The sequence below is a fragment of the Idiotropiscis lumnitzeri genome, chromosome 4 (genome assembly GCF_059441095.1).
Source record: "Idiotropiscis lumnitzeri isolate Australia: NSW breed Sydney's pygmy pipehorse chromosome 4, RoL_Ilum_1.0, whole genome shotgun sequence".
Lineage (NCBI taxonomy): Eukaryota > Metazoa > Chordata > Actinopteri > Syngnathiformes > Syngnathidae > Idiotropiscis > Idiotropiscis lumnitzeri.
In genome coordinates, this window is record NC_142394.1 from 15,855,443 (window position 1) to 15,872,135 (window position 16,693).

At 42.1% G+C, this 16,693-nt stretch overlaps 2 protein-coding genes across 2 annotated transcripts; both read right to left on the reverse strand.

Moving 5' to 3' along the window:
- Positions 1–251: 251 nt before the first annotated feature.
- and4 (actinodin4) lies at positions 252–4,394 on the reverse strand. The gene is made up of 5 exons (XM_088294955.1): positions 3,938–4,394; positions 2,459–2,521; positions 2,329–2,373; positions 2,099–2,259; positions 252–1,434 (listed from the first exon to the last, which is right to left on the reverse strand). The coding sequence occupies exons 2-5, from the start codon at positions 2,511–2,513 to the stop codon at positions 622–624; spliced, it is 1,074 nt and encodes a 357-aa protein (XP_088151081.1). The 5' UTR covers positions 2,514–2,521; positions 3,938–4,394; the 3' UTR covers positions 252–621.
- Positions 4,395–5,413: 1,019 nt separating this feature from the next.
- Positions 5,414–16,398, reverse strand: mcm7 (minichromosome maintenance complex component 7). The gene is made up of 15 exons (XM_088295148.1): positions 16,165–16,398; positions 14,462–14,541; positions 12,696–12,860; positions 12,506–12,630; positions 11,929–12,109; positions 11,714–11,851; positions 11,446–11,595; positions 11,231–11,345; positions 11,013–11,144; positions 10,381–10,464; positions 10,073–10,284; positions 9,738–10,003; positions 8,534–8,702; positions 6,170–6,279; positions 5,414–5,836 (listed from the first exon to the last, which is right to left on the reverse strand). The coding sequence occupies exons 1-15, from the start codon at positions 16,193–16,195 to the stop codon at positions 5,620–5,622; spliced, it is 2,175 nt and encodes a 724-aa protein (XP_088151274.1). The 5' UTR covers positions 16,196–16,398; the 3' UTR covers positions 5,414–5,619.
- Between the last annotated feature and the right edge of the window lie 295 nt (positions 16,399–16,693).

Consider the following 16,693-nt stretch of genomic DNA (forward strand, 5'->3'; position numbering starts at 1 on the left):
CCTCAATGTGATGAAAGTAGTGCTTTGACACCATTTGTGGCATATATAGCCAAGTCTACTCATTTTGGGGGCGTGTCCGAAACTTGCAGAATTGTACAATAGAAAGGAATTTATGGTAATTTTTTTTCCCTGTAGCTTGGAATAGATTGTTTTTAAAAACTGTGTATGTGTGTACACATGACCTCAGAAACGGTGTTTCCCAACCTTTATTGGAGCCAAGGCACATTTTATATTAGAAAATCTCCCAGCACAGCATCAAACACAAAAGCCAGAAACATTTTACTGCAATGATGATTATCTTATCTCAGTTTACTCACAAATGCACGTAGTGTGAAATCTGGGCCTGTTCAGTTGAGCACAAATTTTATTCTGCTGTATGAATGCTAACCGCCACACCAATTAATTCAACCTTTAGCCATGTAGTGGAAGAGCATTTGTCACTACATGTCACTGGCCTAGAAAGATGAACAAAAATGCATTGTTTGTGGTAAATAAATTAAAATTTTTCAGATCAAACAAGTGAAACTGGATCATTTCCCACCACACACTTAAAGGCTAAACAAATGCTCCAAACATCATCAATGTGCAACCAGAGTCTGATCGGTTTTAGAGGCAGACGACCTACTCGGTGTCTTCTTCAGCCTCGTCTGCAGGTGCTTCGGGTTGAGGGTACTGGAAGCGGGCCGGGTCGTACAGATCATCGCGGGGGTTATAGGCTGTGTGGGGGTAGTAGTAAGCGAAGGGGTAGCCCTTCTTCTGGATGGGAGGCGGAGGTGGTGCAGGCTCCTCTACAGGTTCTTCCTTCTCCACTTTTACAGGAGGGGGCGGCGGAGGAGGCGGGGGTCCCATAACCTTTCCCTTGATGTGTCTGGGCGGGTGGTCGATGAGGCAGTCGGGGTCCCAGTATGGATCGCAGTCGTACTCCATGCTTTTGAATGTGCGGATGGAAGCAGGCGGGGGAGACTTTTTCACAAGGATGGGCGGTGGCACAAAATTCTTCGGGAGAGGGGGCGGTGGCGGTGGCAGCTGGGGCTCCGGGGCCGGGGCGGGTGGAGCCTTCTGGGGAGAGCAGTGTGGGTGGTATCTGGGGTCGCAGAGGACGGGCACGGCACCCGTGGGCAGGTAGACGATGTGGGGCTTGCATAGGGGGTCCTTGGTGTTGCACAAGTAGAGCACGTCTGCTTGGGAGATGGCAGGGGCACGGGGGAGGGGAGGTGGCACGGTGGCGGGCGGCTCGGTGGCCTTGGGGATGCCTTTCATCGGTGGTGGAGGAGGAGGAGGGGCGACCACCTTGCACTTCTTGTCTGTAGTGGGGTCGCACATGATTTGAGGGACCCCCAGCTTGTTCTGGAAGTATGAGGCGTTGGGGCCGTACGTGTGCTCCAACTGCCTCATCTGCTGGTACAACATCCTCAACTTGTCGATCTCGTACAGCTGAGGGACGCACAATGCATAGTTTTAATTAATTATTGTGTGTGTGAATGTGTATTTGTGTTTGTGCAAGTCTCTGTACGTGTATGTGCACACAGATGCATGTGTCTGTCTGTGAGTGGTCCTGCATTGCATGTTCTTAAGTAGAAGACCCATCTTGTGTTAAAGACAAGAATAAATGTGTATGTTTATGTATGTGTGTGTGTGTGTTCCCACATTGAATGTTCATCTTAAGGCATCTCATGTGGTTTAATGACTACAATAAACGTGGGGTGTGTGTGCATGTGTATTTGTGTGTTGGCACACCTGCATGTACTTACATTACTGCGTGGTCTTGCATTGCACAATCTATAGCAGTAATCCCACAATGTAGTAAAGACAAGAAACATTGTGTAGCGGTATGACTGTATATGTACTGTAAACATGTTTGTGTGTAAGTGCGAGTGCGTGGGGGTGTGTGCGGGGGTGTGTGCGTGTGGGTGTGTGGGGGGCGGGGGGTGGTAAGTGCGAGTGCGTGGGGGTGTGTGCGGGGGTGTGTGCGTGTGGGTGTGTGGGGGGCGGGGGGTGGTCCCACTTTTCACGTTTAGCAGTCCCCACTACTTGGTAAAGGCAAGAAAAATATGTGTGACTCTTTATGTGTGTGTGTGTGTGTGTGTGTGTGTATTACCCCCTCGGTGTGTCCGATGCTACTGTAGTAGCGGTAGTAGGCCTGGAAGTCCGGGTTGCCTCTGTACCATTTGGGGTCCAAGTTCCTCTTGGGCCTGGAGTGGCTCAGAAAATTGTTGGCTCTCTGCGGATCGATGCCGACGTCACCGACAGGAACCATCCCTGTTCAGAGAGTGAGGAAGAGGAGGATGAAGAGAATATGTCCACTTGTGATTATTAAGTGATGGTTACCTTCCTGCTGGATGGCACTCAGCAAGGATTTGGCCTCCAGCAAGCCTGCAAGAGTTTTGAAAGAACATATTTTTCAGTCACAAGGTTAGATTTGTGACACTTGGCTGCAAATAAAATTATTCTCATTTACCTGGAAGCCATGTTAGACAGCTAAGTGCCCCCAAAAAACACAACGGGGAAATCATTTGGACCCCTGAAAACAACAAATTGAAGCGATTTAAAAAAACTTTTTAAAAACAATATACGTATAGTAAAGTATGAGTACTATCCGTACTTGAATCTTTATTATTCGGCTTTGCAATTTACTGACTTTTTTTAAATCTGATAATCCCAAGGGTAATTTTATGTCATCATATTCTATGATATTTAATTCGAATCTTTTGGTCATGATCAAAACCTTGGCTGCGGTACAGCAATTGAAAACAATCAATACAAACAATTAATAACACTGGTCAACAGTAAATTTTAATCAGAGGTGGCTTTATATGACCTTAAACATAGTTTTGACTTTGATTTCAAAAAGGTCTTTACTTTTTTCATTTTCTCCCACAACAGGTTTTTGAGATTTATTTTTTTAACGGATTTGTGTTGCAATTTATAGTGATACGTTACAGAAAATATTCCACCTGTTGCTGAATTCATAAATATTACTGCTTATATCACTATTTTAATCTTATTTATTATTTTTATGACAAACTGGTGTGCTAGAAAAAAATTCAGAATAAAAAATCTGAAAACTTTACTTGCATCTCTATTTTAAAAAAATTTAATTGTTAACCAGTGTAATGATCAATTTTATACTTTTCTGTTAAAAATGCTTTTCAAAGGTGTCAACTTTATAGTTATCTTTTTTTTTTAATCTTATGGGACGTTTCATAAGTGTAAATTTGCTAAGTTTATTTCCGTTTATGTACATTACAATATAATACCATTGTATTTATATAGATTAATAATATCAAATAATGAATTTTTTCATTAATGTTAAGTTAACAGCAACTTTATATTTAGTTAAAAAATACATTTAAAAATCACATAAAAACATAAACTTTCTACTTTGATTTAAAAATAATGTTTACAAATTTAACATAAAAAGGTGAATAGCTACGCTTCTAGTTTTCTTTGAAAATATAATAAAATAATGTAGTTTCACAAACTACTTTTAAAAATACATTCTACATCATATGGGTTAAGGCACTGCGACTTCTGTCTTTTTTTAAACAAATAGCATAGAGACTTCTAGAATAAAAAAGGTTAATAAGCATCGGCTTTAAGAAAATGTTTTTTAAACCATATAGGTGAATTTTACATATAATAATTTATATATATATTATATTAAAAATACATTTTTTCAGGAAAATCATTAAGTTTAATGAACAGCAGCTGTGTGTTTTCTTTAAAAAGTAGTGTCTGATAATAAACATTTTTCTATTAAAAAATCCAAAAAAACGAACAGTTATTCACACTATAACCTTGGAATGCTCTTTAGTAATTGAACAGCACGTGTTTTATCGTGCTTGTACAACAACAACTACAGACATAATAATACACGCATGGCTTCATGAATTATGAAATCCAAGTGAAGTCCAATAAAGATTTCCAAAGCACTCACCTGGTTCATGAAGCTGTCCTCACAGCTCGGATGGTGGCAGGCAGGTTAAATAGTGAGTCGGGGTCATCCTGAAGCTACAGAGGCTATCCAATAGGATCCCTCCCTCATTTGGGGGAGCAAATCCTACAGCACACCTCCCTTTTGGTCAATACACTTTTATACGCGAGGCCTTTGGCGACAATTAAAAACAAAAAGTAGCCAGTAAAAGAGAATTCGGGTTGCAAAGGAGGCCATTAAAGATGCAACCCCTGCTGAGAAAAGTGCAACTGGGAGGGAATGCTGCCGACTAACACGAAATACTTGCCAAGATGATGAAAAAAAAAAAGATGTCGACCTCATGCTATTTACAATTTATAGACGATGAGAGTCTGTACCAAAAATGTGCTTATTAGTTTTTGAATCTGTGGTAACACCTGCTTGTGTTACTGAACTAAGCTTCTCAGGGTGCCAACTTCATTTTTGTATTTTTAAGGTAAATCTCAAGGCAGACATTCTGGAATATGTTGTAGACGAGATCGGTTTGCGCCAGCTGATGACGTCATGCTTTAAACACGCATTTCTCTTTTTTTTTTTACCCTTGGCTGGTCGATTTGCGTATTTTTATTCGCTAAATGAGAAAATATAAAATCAGATATGAGTGTAGCGATAGATCTAATAGGACATATACAGTATGTACATTAGGGCTGTAACTAACAATTATTTTAATACAATTTCATTTTAATTGTTTTTAAAAAAAAATCGATTTATTGATTAATCAAAGAATCACATAGATATATATATATGTGTGTGTATATATGACCAACCCTTTATTGAAAAACAGAATACCATTTGAAAATAACAGGGTAGAAAATGTACAAATGTAAATAAATTGATTAATTTCCTGGTTTGGTACATCCCCAGGAAGCCAAAGTAGAAAAAGATGATTGCAAATAGTTACAAATGGCCCGTGTTGGAAAAAAAACAACCTGTTTTCTTGGAAGACTGTAGGAATATGAAAATAATTGTTACAATATAAAAGATTTACTGATTATCAAAATCAATTTTGATAACACTGGTCAACAGAAAATGATCAGAAAGTGAACATAGTATTCTAAACTTTTTTAAATAAAGCTGCACCATAATTTTTATTTCACTAACTAGTCGGGATAAATCAAATTGTTCTACTTCCTGTATGCAGTGTCCACTTCTCATTCAAAAGCCAAGTGTCAATCTTTCCGAAAATACTGAAAACACAGTGTATCAGTTGGGAAGTTGTTTCGTGCTTAAAAAAAATTATCAGTAAACGTATAATAGGAAAGTTTGCATTTTTGAGTAAAAACAAAAACATCTGTTCTTGGCGAAAAAGTGCTGCCGGGCATTTGAAGCAGACTTCGGAATGTCACCTAATTAGTAGCGACGACCACATGCGGGATTGAGTTTCCTGTCAGCAGCCGTTTTGGCAATTTGAGGAGTTCGCACACACACAAAGTAAAGCAATGAGCGAATGATAAATTTATTATAGCTTTGCGTTACAACAGAAAATTGAACATGAACATTGCATTACAATGTTTTAAAAATATACAGAATTGCTCAATTAAGCGCCGGAATATGTACCAGATCTATTTACAAGTGGAATTCTTTAAAAGGGAACACTGAAGGCTCAACTTTGAAGAATGGAGAATTTTAAGTGTCTTCGGCTCGTCTCAGACGAAGGTGATGCGGGTTCGAGCCTGGTTGATCTGCCACACGTTGAGCTCCTCGTACTCCTCCAGGGCCTCCTGGAACATGGCGGGGGTGAAGCCACGCGACACGCACCTCTGCTCGGCCTCCGACATGCGCACCACGGCGCCGTGCCCCGCCGCGCCCTCCGTGGCCAGCTCGCGCACCAACGAAAAGATGACATCGGCCGGACGTTGAATCCTGTGGAGCAATCACAAGGAATAGGCCTTGGATCAAAATGTGGACAGCAACGACGGACATGCCAGACTGGCGGCAAAAAGACACTTTGCCAGCGAGTTTTACCATTGGGCACCTAACAGTGAGTGAGCTATTTAATTAAAACATGTTAACATGCTGCTCCGCCCATAAAACAACTTTACAGCTTTCTCCAGGACATGCAGGCTTCTCTAACTGGTATGCAAAAAACTCATAAAAAAAAAAGATTTTTTTTGAAGAAGGGGTGACCTGCGGGCACATGTAATAAGCGCTCGATGTCTGCATTCGTTAAAAGTTGGGCACGTGTTGGTGTCAAACCTTGTGTTGCTGGACTTGTCTGTTTGTAGCGAATCTTTGGACATCTCCATTAGCCTCATAGCCTCGTTGACGTCCTCTTTCTCCACGCTGTCCATCAAGCGGAGGCGAGCCTGCATGGGGACAAGGTGTGATAAAGAAAAGCCCCCATTTATTTTAGTAGAATCACAATAATAATAGTTTGGGCTTTTTTTCTTGACAGTTTTATACGGCTTTCAGTTTTGTTTTGTCAAATTCAGACTCAGTTTCTACAACAAGTTGTTTTTTCTTTTTTGGGGGGAAAAACGCTTCATTATAGCTTAGTAGTTTAAATGGCGGTTTGAGGTCCCCCCCCCCGCATTAAATACATGGAGTACTTGTCACATGCTAGAAAACAAAAAGGATTGAGGTAAACCTACAATTCCCAAATAACTATTCCTTCTTTCACATGGCCATATAGTGATACCAAAATGAAATCATTTTCACTGAAATCAGTATTTAAAAAAAAAAACATTCACTATTTTATTTGCAAAAATGCTTTTAAATTTAAGTTTGACTTATTTCATTAGTTTTTCTTAACTATAAAAACATAGGATATTCCTCTGTAAAGATAGCTTTTTAGATTACGTGAATTAGACGACAGATAGTGAAAAGCGCCATCTGCTGTACTCTGTCTGAGAGGAAGATATTTTGCATTTTTATGATAATAGGTCAATCAGTGGTAATGGCCCCAATTTACCATATATTGAATTTATTATTTTTTTCCCTTCCCCCTTGTACTTTTTCCCCCCATGGAGTATTCTAGTTGGAGGATGACAAGTAACATTTTTGGCTATGCGCCCACATTGTTTAATGTTCCATTCTGGTGGTTAATTTTATTTTGTTTGCATGGTAATGCTTAAAATTGCGACACATTTTAGTGTACATTAAATAATTTGTGATGGTGACAGTTTAAGCCAGGAACAAAATGACCGTGTGATCTGAACAAAATCTGACTGGTTGTTTTGCGGCCTCGGAGCTTGATGACGACGGCTGCGCTGTGCCAGCACTGCCAGACCGAGACAAGTGCAATGCCCTCAGGGATGGCCGGCAATTGCCCAAGTCTCCGCCTCTCAACACCAGCTAGTCTCTCTGCAGGTCCCAACGGGATTATGAGATCACTTCCGAACGCACTCAGTTTTGCATGGGTTTGCACAGCTGGCACAAGGGCTGACTGCCTACCCTGCAAAGCTGAGCGTGCGTGGACCTTCGCAGAAGTTCAACATCTTGGGGGGGAAAATGGAGAAAAGCTGACACCTGGTGGACACACGTATGCAGCACACCACCGCCCCGCTGCATTAAGTGCTGCTTTTGCAGTAGGTCCTTATTTCTACCTGCACAAACAGCACTTTTTGCAGCCAGAGGTATACCAAATGTGAAAACATCTCAGGAATATCATAGAATTCACATTACATCTGTCTCTCAATATTTTATTTTTTTTTGTCCAGCGTGGGAAAGAAGTGCTCACTGCGCAGTAGATTGGCTTTTTATCACTACCTGCACTGTAAGCACTTTAGCTCACACTGAACCACAGACGAAACCGATTAAAGAATTGTCACATGTAGAGCGAAGCTCCGTTCTTTGCAAGGTAAACATTCCAGGGTTGAGGTAACAATAAAGGAGAACAAAAAAATTACTACAAAATTCACATGCTTTAAACAGAAAATGATTAAAAACACGTATTTTTAACCAATGTATTTTAAGAAAGAAAAAATGAACTGCATCGCAATGTGGTAGAATGCAATTTCACTATCGCAAAGGCTGCACTTTTGAGGGGATGGCTTTATTTTTTTTTGAATAAAAATGTATAATGATATTTATTTATAGTGTTTCTAGAACGGTTCAGTGCTTAAGCGGAGTTGACAAGTTTTATGAAACCATGTCAACATCTTTTTGTCAAATTATTCAAATACATAAGCTATTATATTAAACTCATCATTTCTTAAGGTTATTTTCCATTACTTTAACCTACCATATAAGACCAAAACATTCACTTATCATAAATCTGACAATGTTTACCGTAAACTAACACAAGAAGACGACCTCTGGGGGAAAAAAATGATTGCACTGCAAATCGCAATATTGAATTAGTTTTTAAAATTGTTCAACACTACTACTTAACCAAGGGGTCCTCCGTTTTAGGAATGAGTTCCATTCCTGTAGTGGTGATACAAAAACTTTGTACGCAAAGTCCAAATGCGCCATAGACATCTCAAAATTATGTTGGTGCGGCAGTAAAGTCATAGCCCATCTAGCCAATAAATAAAACTTACAAATAGTACATGTGCATTCATAATCATCGACAAGGTATATTGTCCACAACCAATATTCGGCCAACAGTGTTCTCACCAGCGCGGTGGAGAGGCGGAGGATGGAGAGGAGGGTGCGGGCCGAGGTGAAGGTGGTGTCCTTGCTGACCCGCGCCTCCTTCCTCATCTCTACATAGGCGGCGGTGATGTAGTCGGCCAGCGACTCTGGCACCACCGGTTGCTTCTTCTTGCAGACGGAAATGTAACGTCTGTGGGGAGTAGAACATTGGACAAAGACCGGTAAGTATATTGTGCATCAAAACAATCCTCACGCCAAACGCTTTCTGAACTCCACAGTACACAACTCAGGAGTGAACTGTAGTAATATGTCGTTCATTTCAGCTACACCTTCCCGAATTAAAAGAGGGGGAAAAAAACTCACGATTTACCAAAAATAGGAAATAGAAATCTCTCATTTAAAAAAAATAAACAAAGACGATATTGGAATTTTGCTCCCCCCCGCAAAAGATAAAACTAACTTCTGAAAACCGTAGTCGTTTTCCTTTAGATAGAAATAGAAAACAGAAAATGCAACACTTATTGGCCGATTATTCTGAAAATGGGTTAATCTTTCTGAGATTTTGAGCAACTAAGAATTATCCTTTTTTTTGGCATCTCACTAGTGATAAATATGTTCACATTTCTGAAGTGCTCCATGAAAGTAGAGTGATAATCTTTTCATGTAACCAAAACAGGACATTTGCAAACTTCCGCTTTTACTTTGATCAGTATTGTTGCCTATCTTCTGACATGGTATAGCCCAGGTGTGGGCGAACTACGGCCCGGGGGCCACATGCAGCCCATTAAACATTTTAACCCGGCCCACCAAACTTAAAAAAAAATTTTAATGGATAAACCTTGTTAATGTTTTATTTTCCAAATACTCTGGTGTGTCAAACACAGATATTTTGTTGTAATGCTTTTGTTCATTTTTTTCCTTTGATGAGGTGAGGTTACCAAAACACTTCATCCATCTGCTCCTGGTCCAGCCCCTCAGTGAAATTTTAGAACCCATTGTGGCCCAACAACAAAAAAAGTTTGCCCACCCCTGGTATAGACCAAACCAGTATCTGATTCACAATCAATTTGTGCACTGCCAAATCGATGTCCTCTTTTCGTTATATAAATCTAGGGATAAAATTAAACAGGTTAAAAAAAAAGACAGATTCATTGATGATTAAAATTGTAAGCTGCAGCCATGTACGATATACAACACTACCAAGCAGGTTCCTACACACACACACCTCATGAGCTTCATGCTGATGGGGGTGAAGTGCGTGGGTGGTTGGCGGCAGTGCTGGTGTACGTAGGTGATGTGCTGGGCCAGACGCAGGTCAGCATCGGCGTCAGCCTTGTCCTGGATGAGCCAGAGCAGGTCGAAACGCGAGAGCAGCGCGGCCGGCAGCTGGATGTTCTGCTCGATACTCTTCTTGGGGTTGTAGCGGCCGTACGCCGGGTTGGCGGCGGCCAGGATGGAGCAGCGGGCGTTCAGGGAGGTCATGATGCCGGCCTGTTTGGTGGCTCGTGCGTTAGGACCTCTCAAAATCAAAAGTGAAATTCTCTAACAAGAAGAGTTTACCTTGGCGATAGAGATGGTCTGTTGCTCCATCACTTCATGGATGGCCGTGCGATCGGCGTCGGCCATCTTGTCAAACTCGTCAATGCAGCACACGCCCAAGTCAGCCAGCACGAGTGCGCCACCTTCCAGGGTCACCTCACCCGTTATGGGGTCTCGCATCACAGCTGCCGTCAAGCCCACACCTGACGAACCTCTGCCTGTCGTGTACTGGCCTGAGGACGACAATGAGAGGCGGGGAGGGGTACGAACATACATGAGCGAGATTTGCTTGCTGACAAAACAACAGCAAAATGATATTGCGCACTCACTGCGAGGAGCAAGCCGATCGATGTAGGACAAGAGCTGGGACTTGGCGACTCCAGGATCTCCCATTAAGCAGATGTTGATGTTACCTTAGTGGATATGACGGGACGAGGGTGAGATTACACCCAGAAAGAGGAAAACATTTTCCACAGAAAGTAGTTTTAAGAATACAAGTCAAAGACCTACATGAAGCGATGAGCCATGATATGGAAGTATTGCAAGAAATGTCACTGGCCTTGCCGTATATCGCAGAAGTCGTGCCAAAACCTCATAAATCACATTCTGGTGAATTTCTTTTTTTTTTTTTTCGGCAAAAAGCTTTAATATTGGTCAGTCCACATGCTTGTGTTGAAAATAATTTGCGCTCTTTTGTGAAGCAATGCCAATGGTTGAACAAATATGCCGGTTTTTGGGTCTATTGAAAGGCGATCATTTTGGAGGTGCAAGGTTTTGGCCCGACGCCAGTGAGATTTATCAGGTAAAGTAGGTTTCAATGAGTATTTCAGATTTCACAGGGAAGGGTTAGGGTTGGAAAAAGTACTTCATGATTCAACTCAGATGAATAACACCATTGGGAGTCACAGCGTAAATCACTCAATCAAAAATCGCCTCGGCCAAAACTCGAGTGAGCACTCACCTCTGATCTTCATGCCTTTTGGAGCTTGTTGCACACCTCCGACCAGCAACAGGAGCAAGGCCTTCTTCACATCCTCGTGACCGTAGATCTCTGGAGCGATTGAGCCAGACAGTTTCTCGTAAAACCTCTCTTCTACAAAAAAAAATAAATAAAATGTCATGCCCCGTTGTCTATCCAGTAACACGGCGCATCACGCCATGTGGATGCAATGTGCATACCTGTGATGTTGCGTAGCTCTTCTTCAGTCAGCTCCTCATTTCCGAGCTCATCGTCCTCGGTCTTGTTCATCAGCGTGATGGCGTGAGCTTCCATGAAAGTCTCCGACAGAAGACCCTGAGGACAAAATCTATTTGACGCCATTTTTTTGGATTGACACAGTCCATAGAGATCTAAATTAACATCAACGGTGGAAGTTATAATGTGTCCACTGTACCTGCATCGCCTGTCTGAAGCCAGTGCGCAGAAGGGGCAGGAAGATTCCCGTAATGGCAACGTGGTCGCCTGGTTGGGCAAGTCGTGTGTTTTCACCGCGTGCGTACACAGACATACTTCTTGGAATATTACCCACAGGCACCTGGTCACTCTGTGGAAAAGGTTATACGTTATAATGATTATTCTAACGACGGAACAGTTGTTTAAGAATTGCAGTTTTCCAAACTTTTTCTGTTTGTCACATTTACGCCAGTCAAAAATAATCTTACATGCTCCTGAACCCGAAGCTCCTGGAATTTGACAAACTTGGAGCCTCTGGTTTGCAGGTAGAGACGACCTCCAGATTTGTTAGTGGTGCACTCTTGGCTGGGACACATGACGAGAGGCATGAAGGACGACGACTGGATCTGGAAGTCGGCAAGACCACGATTAACAGAGATGCAACTTAGTGCCCACTCTGAAATGTGCGGAGAGCGGGTCTTACCGGTTGATAGGTCTCGGCGCCGCATTGGTCACACGTGTACGTAGCCACCGCCAGCATGGGCTTGACCTCAGTGGCGCGGGTCACGATGCCACGGATTGTCACCAGGTGGCCGATGCTGTCGGCCCGCACGTCACGCACCACTTTTGGCTTTGCCGTGCTGGGGGGCTTGAAGTAGAGCTCGCTGCGGAGAAAACCATTGTTCATGGAACACATGCATTTGATTAGACTTTGCGGATTTAAAAAAAAAAAAAAAAAAGTCAGGAATCTTACTAAACAAAGCAGACTGTCCAATTTTGCCAAATTGTTAATTTAGGTAATTATGTTATAAGGCAAATGATTCAGGTAAAACTAGAAGCGAGGAAACACCTCAATCACAGCGTTTTTTTCTGGATTTTGATTGATTTTGCAAGGCCTACAGAATATTGTGTTCTAAACACATAAAAACATGGCGCCATGACGCAAAAAACAAAAAGGGCTAAGACGTATAAATACGTCTTCTGTTTATCCCTTTTCCATGTCAGCATGCTAAAACTACTCCAGGTTCCAATGTCATTTTGAGGTTCGATGTGCAACCTACAATCTCCTCATGAGCTCCGCCGGGTACTGGTTTCGAGCGTCATGCGTGTCAGCAGGGTCACGTGATCTTTGTTCCATCATCAGCCGGTGCTCAATGTACACATCCAGCGCATCCTTGGCCACAATCTGTACACAACATTTTTTTAAGCATGCATCTTGTTGAGACACATGAACCTGATGGCTCCACTTACATCTTGTTCTTTGTACTCAGGAAGCAGCTCATGTACGGCGTCGGCAAAAAGGCCCGTGTAGCGCTTGGCGTTTTCGCAGACACTCTCCACCAGCTCGGGGTCTTCCTCAGCCACGTCATCCAGGTCCACATAGAGAGACACTTGCTCTCTGTGAGCCAGCGCCACCTGGAGGGACATGAGCAATTAGCGACAATAATACATCTTGTCAAACATAGTTTGAAAAGCATCTACAGCATCTTGCAACCAATTATGTCAAACATGAGTACTTTTATCATACAAAATGGTATTCGGGTTGAAACTAACGATTACTTTAATAATTGCAAATTCTGTCAATCAGGGGTGAAATTAGTCTGGGCACCTTGATTTAAAAGAAAGCACTGGACTTTTTGCTGCCTTGGGTACCCATTTATTTGGTGTGCACCGTCGGGAAGACAAGTCAAGCCAGCCGCAGCATCAATTGTACAGGCAATGCATGATGGTAACGCGCTGCCAAGGGAGTGAGAATGCCAACTTCAAAGTAAAATCATACATGGACACCGATGACTTGATGTTGGTAGAGCGAAGCGACTTGGCAGCTGACCTGACTCGTCCTAGCAACTGGAGGCTCGATAGACGGAGGCCAGTTTACTTAAATCCACCGACATTGTATAATGCAGCACCTGTTAGCAGCTAATGACCAACAGTGCAGCTAGTGTCCGAGACATGCTGTCAAGATGGCTGAACTACTTTTCCAAGGCAGTTTAATAGGCAAAAATTACATTTTGATGCGGAAAGCCTGGCGGTCGATAGTGACCATTTTAGGCTTTCGCCAATGTGACGTTTTAGTCGGCAAAATCGATACCGTGGTTGTGGTGTCACTTTGTCCCATACTCACTAATGTTTGTAGAGAAGAAAATAGTTGGCTGCTAAGCAGTTTAAATTCAAATGAATTTTGATCATCTAAAAATAAAAAACAACCAGGTCTTCATTAGGTAAATGTGTAATTTTCTCTTCTGCAGTCATAATTGTTTGTCAATCAAGCAAATACTAATATTTGACAGCATTTTCAATAGGATATCAAAAATACCAAAATATTGAATAGCTACAGCTCAACTTATTAATGTGATGACAAAAAGTTATTAATCGTTAATAAAAACTGAATACCTCAGATACAAAACGCAGAAAACTGAATTTTATGATTTAATTACTGGTCTGGTTTATAACGATATAAAATCTGCAACAAAAGTTTCCAAATTTAAAGAATATAATTGCATTTTTTCCCCAACAAACATAACCAGTCTGGTTTTATTGAGGACTCCAAAAATCTGAGAATACTCACTGTTGTGGGAGTGAAATTCTGAGGAGTTATACAATTTTAAATTGTACATTGTAACGTTTTATGAGCGATCAATTGATTATAAAAATATTTAGCGATTAGTTTATAAAACTAACGTTAAATCTTATATTAAAACAAAACCCCTTAACATAAGAGTATCTTGGCATAAATTCACGTCCACCGTGTATTTTATTTAGCCACTAGCGATCAACAGGAAGAAAAAAAAATGCTAATACCTAATCCACTTCACTCCTTAGGCAGGGTTGTTGCAAGAGGATTCAAGTCTGTTCAAAGAAGTTAGCCAACAGGTGGACCCTGCACATTTATAGTTGTTCAAAAGCACTCCATTTTCCATTCAAAGTGTTTGGAACACAAAAGTCTATTTTCAACTGGTAGGCACCCTTTCACTATTTCTTTGAAAAGTTCCATAACATCACATATATGTACTCACAAGTTGTGCACCATATTTGAACACCTTCTTCCCATTGTCATCCTCTGAGTAAAACTCCTGCAGGAATCTCTTGCATTTATCTGAAAAGGAACGTTTTGTTCTTATTACACACATTAATGTCACACACTCTCACACACACAAAATGAAACAGTCAACTATTTTTCCTTCACGTGCAGACACGTTACAATGAAATTAGACCGCTTAAAAGATGTTGATCAAAAGCTGCATTGGGCCTCCATGGTGGGAGCTAATTTGTTGTTCTGCGACGACAAGACCCCCCCCCCCCCTCTTCCTCTTTGTTGAGTAACATGGCATCCTGTATTCTCGATGAGTCACTATCACATTTAGTGCCACAAAAAACTACCACCGAGGGGGACAAAATCAGATTACCAGACACAACGTCTTCTTTTCTCGCAGGCTTCGAGATTAAATAACAATCATAATCCTAAGAATCTGCTTCCGGATGAGGATGGCAATAAACAACACGCGCGCTCACTTCGGGGTCCATGTTTTTTTGGGGAGTAAAAAAACAGCGCGCACTTCTTCAAAGCGCCGCAAGTACAAACAAACCTTGAGTCCCGCGTCACAATAGAGCGTCAACGAGCACGGGGTCAAGAATGGAAGCGGCTCGCTCACTTTGACGGCGTAGTTGGGATCTCGCCGCGCAGCCTTGGTGTTTCTGAGCTGGATGATGTTTTTGTAAACAAAGCAGCACATGGCTTTGGCGGCTCGTCACCGCCGGTATCCCTACGCGGCTGATCCGCGGGGAAAAATAGTGCTGGTGGCGTTTCCAATCCAAAACCGATTACCAAGACTGTTTTATTTAGGTTTGTTTGTAAAAAAGACCAAGCCAACCTTTTATTAATAGTTATAACGTGTGTTGGTGAAGTCAAAATCTAACATAAATGCAATTTTTCATTTCATTTAAAACATTTAATTCACATTTAAATTTAAAGCGCTGCACGAGTTGAAAATTATACTACTCACCAGGAAATTTTAATCAAAGTGAGTCTTTCAAAAAACATCCACGGCATTTGTTGTGCTTCTAATGTTCCAAGAAACACATGTGATTCGATTACGTTGAATTACCAAAAATCCTGCTTCGAACTGAGTTTGTCGACTTTCAACAGGAGTATTTGGCCAGCATGCTATCAAATCGGAAGCCACTACATTTTATTTCTTATTTTAATAAGTGAACGTGTGTTGGCCGAACTGTTTTCGCAATCTAGCGTGTTGCGAAAGGGAGGAGCAGAAAGGCGGGTAAAAGTGGCCGACTAGTAACTTGTGGCAAGTGACTGCCGAGGGTTGGACATGTGCTTGCTCCCTTTGTTCCTGTGGCCTCATCCGGGTCACGGAGCAGTCACAACCCCCACCACACCACCAACCAAGCTTGACTACTAAACGTAGTAATGGTGGTCGCCAAGTTTGGACAACTTCGAAAAGACACAGCCGTGACATTTTGGACCATTTGCCCATTTTATAATACAATTATAAACAACAAAACCAAAATCTTATACGTAGAGAACGGATGGGGACTGAACACACCACACTATCGTTGCTACCAAACCAAACACACGTTTACATTGTAATTCTGAAGGAACTCCATTTTGTTTTCAAGTGTTAAAAGCGTATCGTGACAATGAGTTTCCAGCACTTGTTTAGGCCAACCTGTTGCAGCCACGCGCCTGCAGAGCAACTCCTACCTTTCTCCGCCGCGTAATCTTTGCGCGCCATGTCTGCTGCCAAGCGGACTAAATTCCACAATCCTGGAGGTCGACCGTTCCTATGTTTTCCACCAATTCAGTCGTTTCGTCCCGCACTGAGTGGCCGCGTTGATGGTGGCGAAAAGTCGCTTAGTTGTCCTCTCGAGCTCGCCGCTGAGAAGTGGCGCGAGTCTGACGTCGTGGTCGGCCAATCGCGTCGCAGGTTTCCCCGCGGAAGAGGCGGGCCTTTTTCGTGGCGGGAAAGCCGCTAGGTCATAGAACGGTCACGTGACTGAACCCGCCTCACGTTTGTTGCGAATGGCGCGAAAGGCGGGAACTGGGTTTCATACAAAGGCACAACCCGCAGGTGAACACGTTTTGCACTTTTCTTTTTAGTGTCATACAAATACACACATTCCAAATAACACCAACTCAACAACTTTTGCGTAAATATTTGGAAATTCTAAATTGTCACCCAGTGCAACACACACAAAAGCGAACATCCAAACATTTGAAAGCACATTTCCAA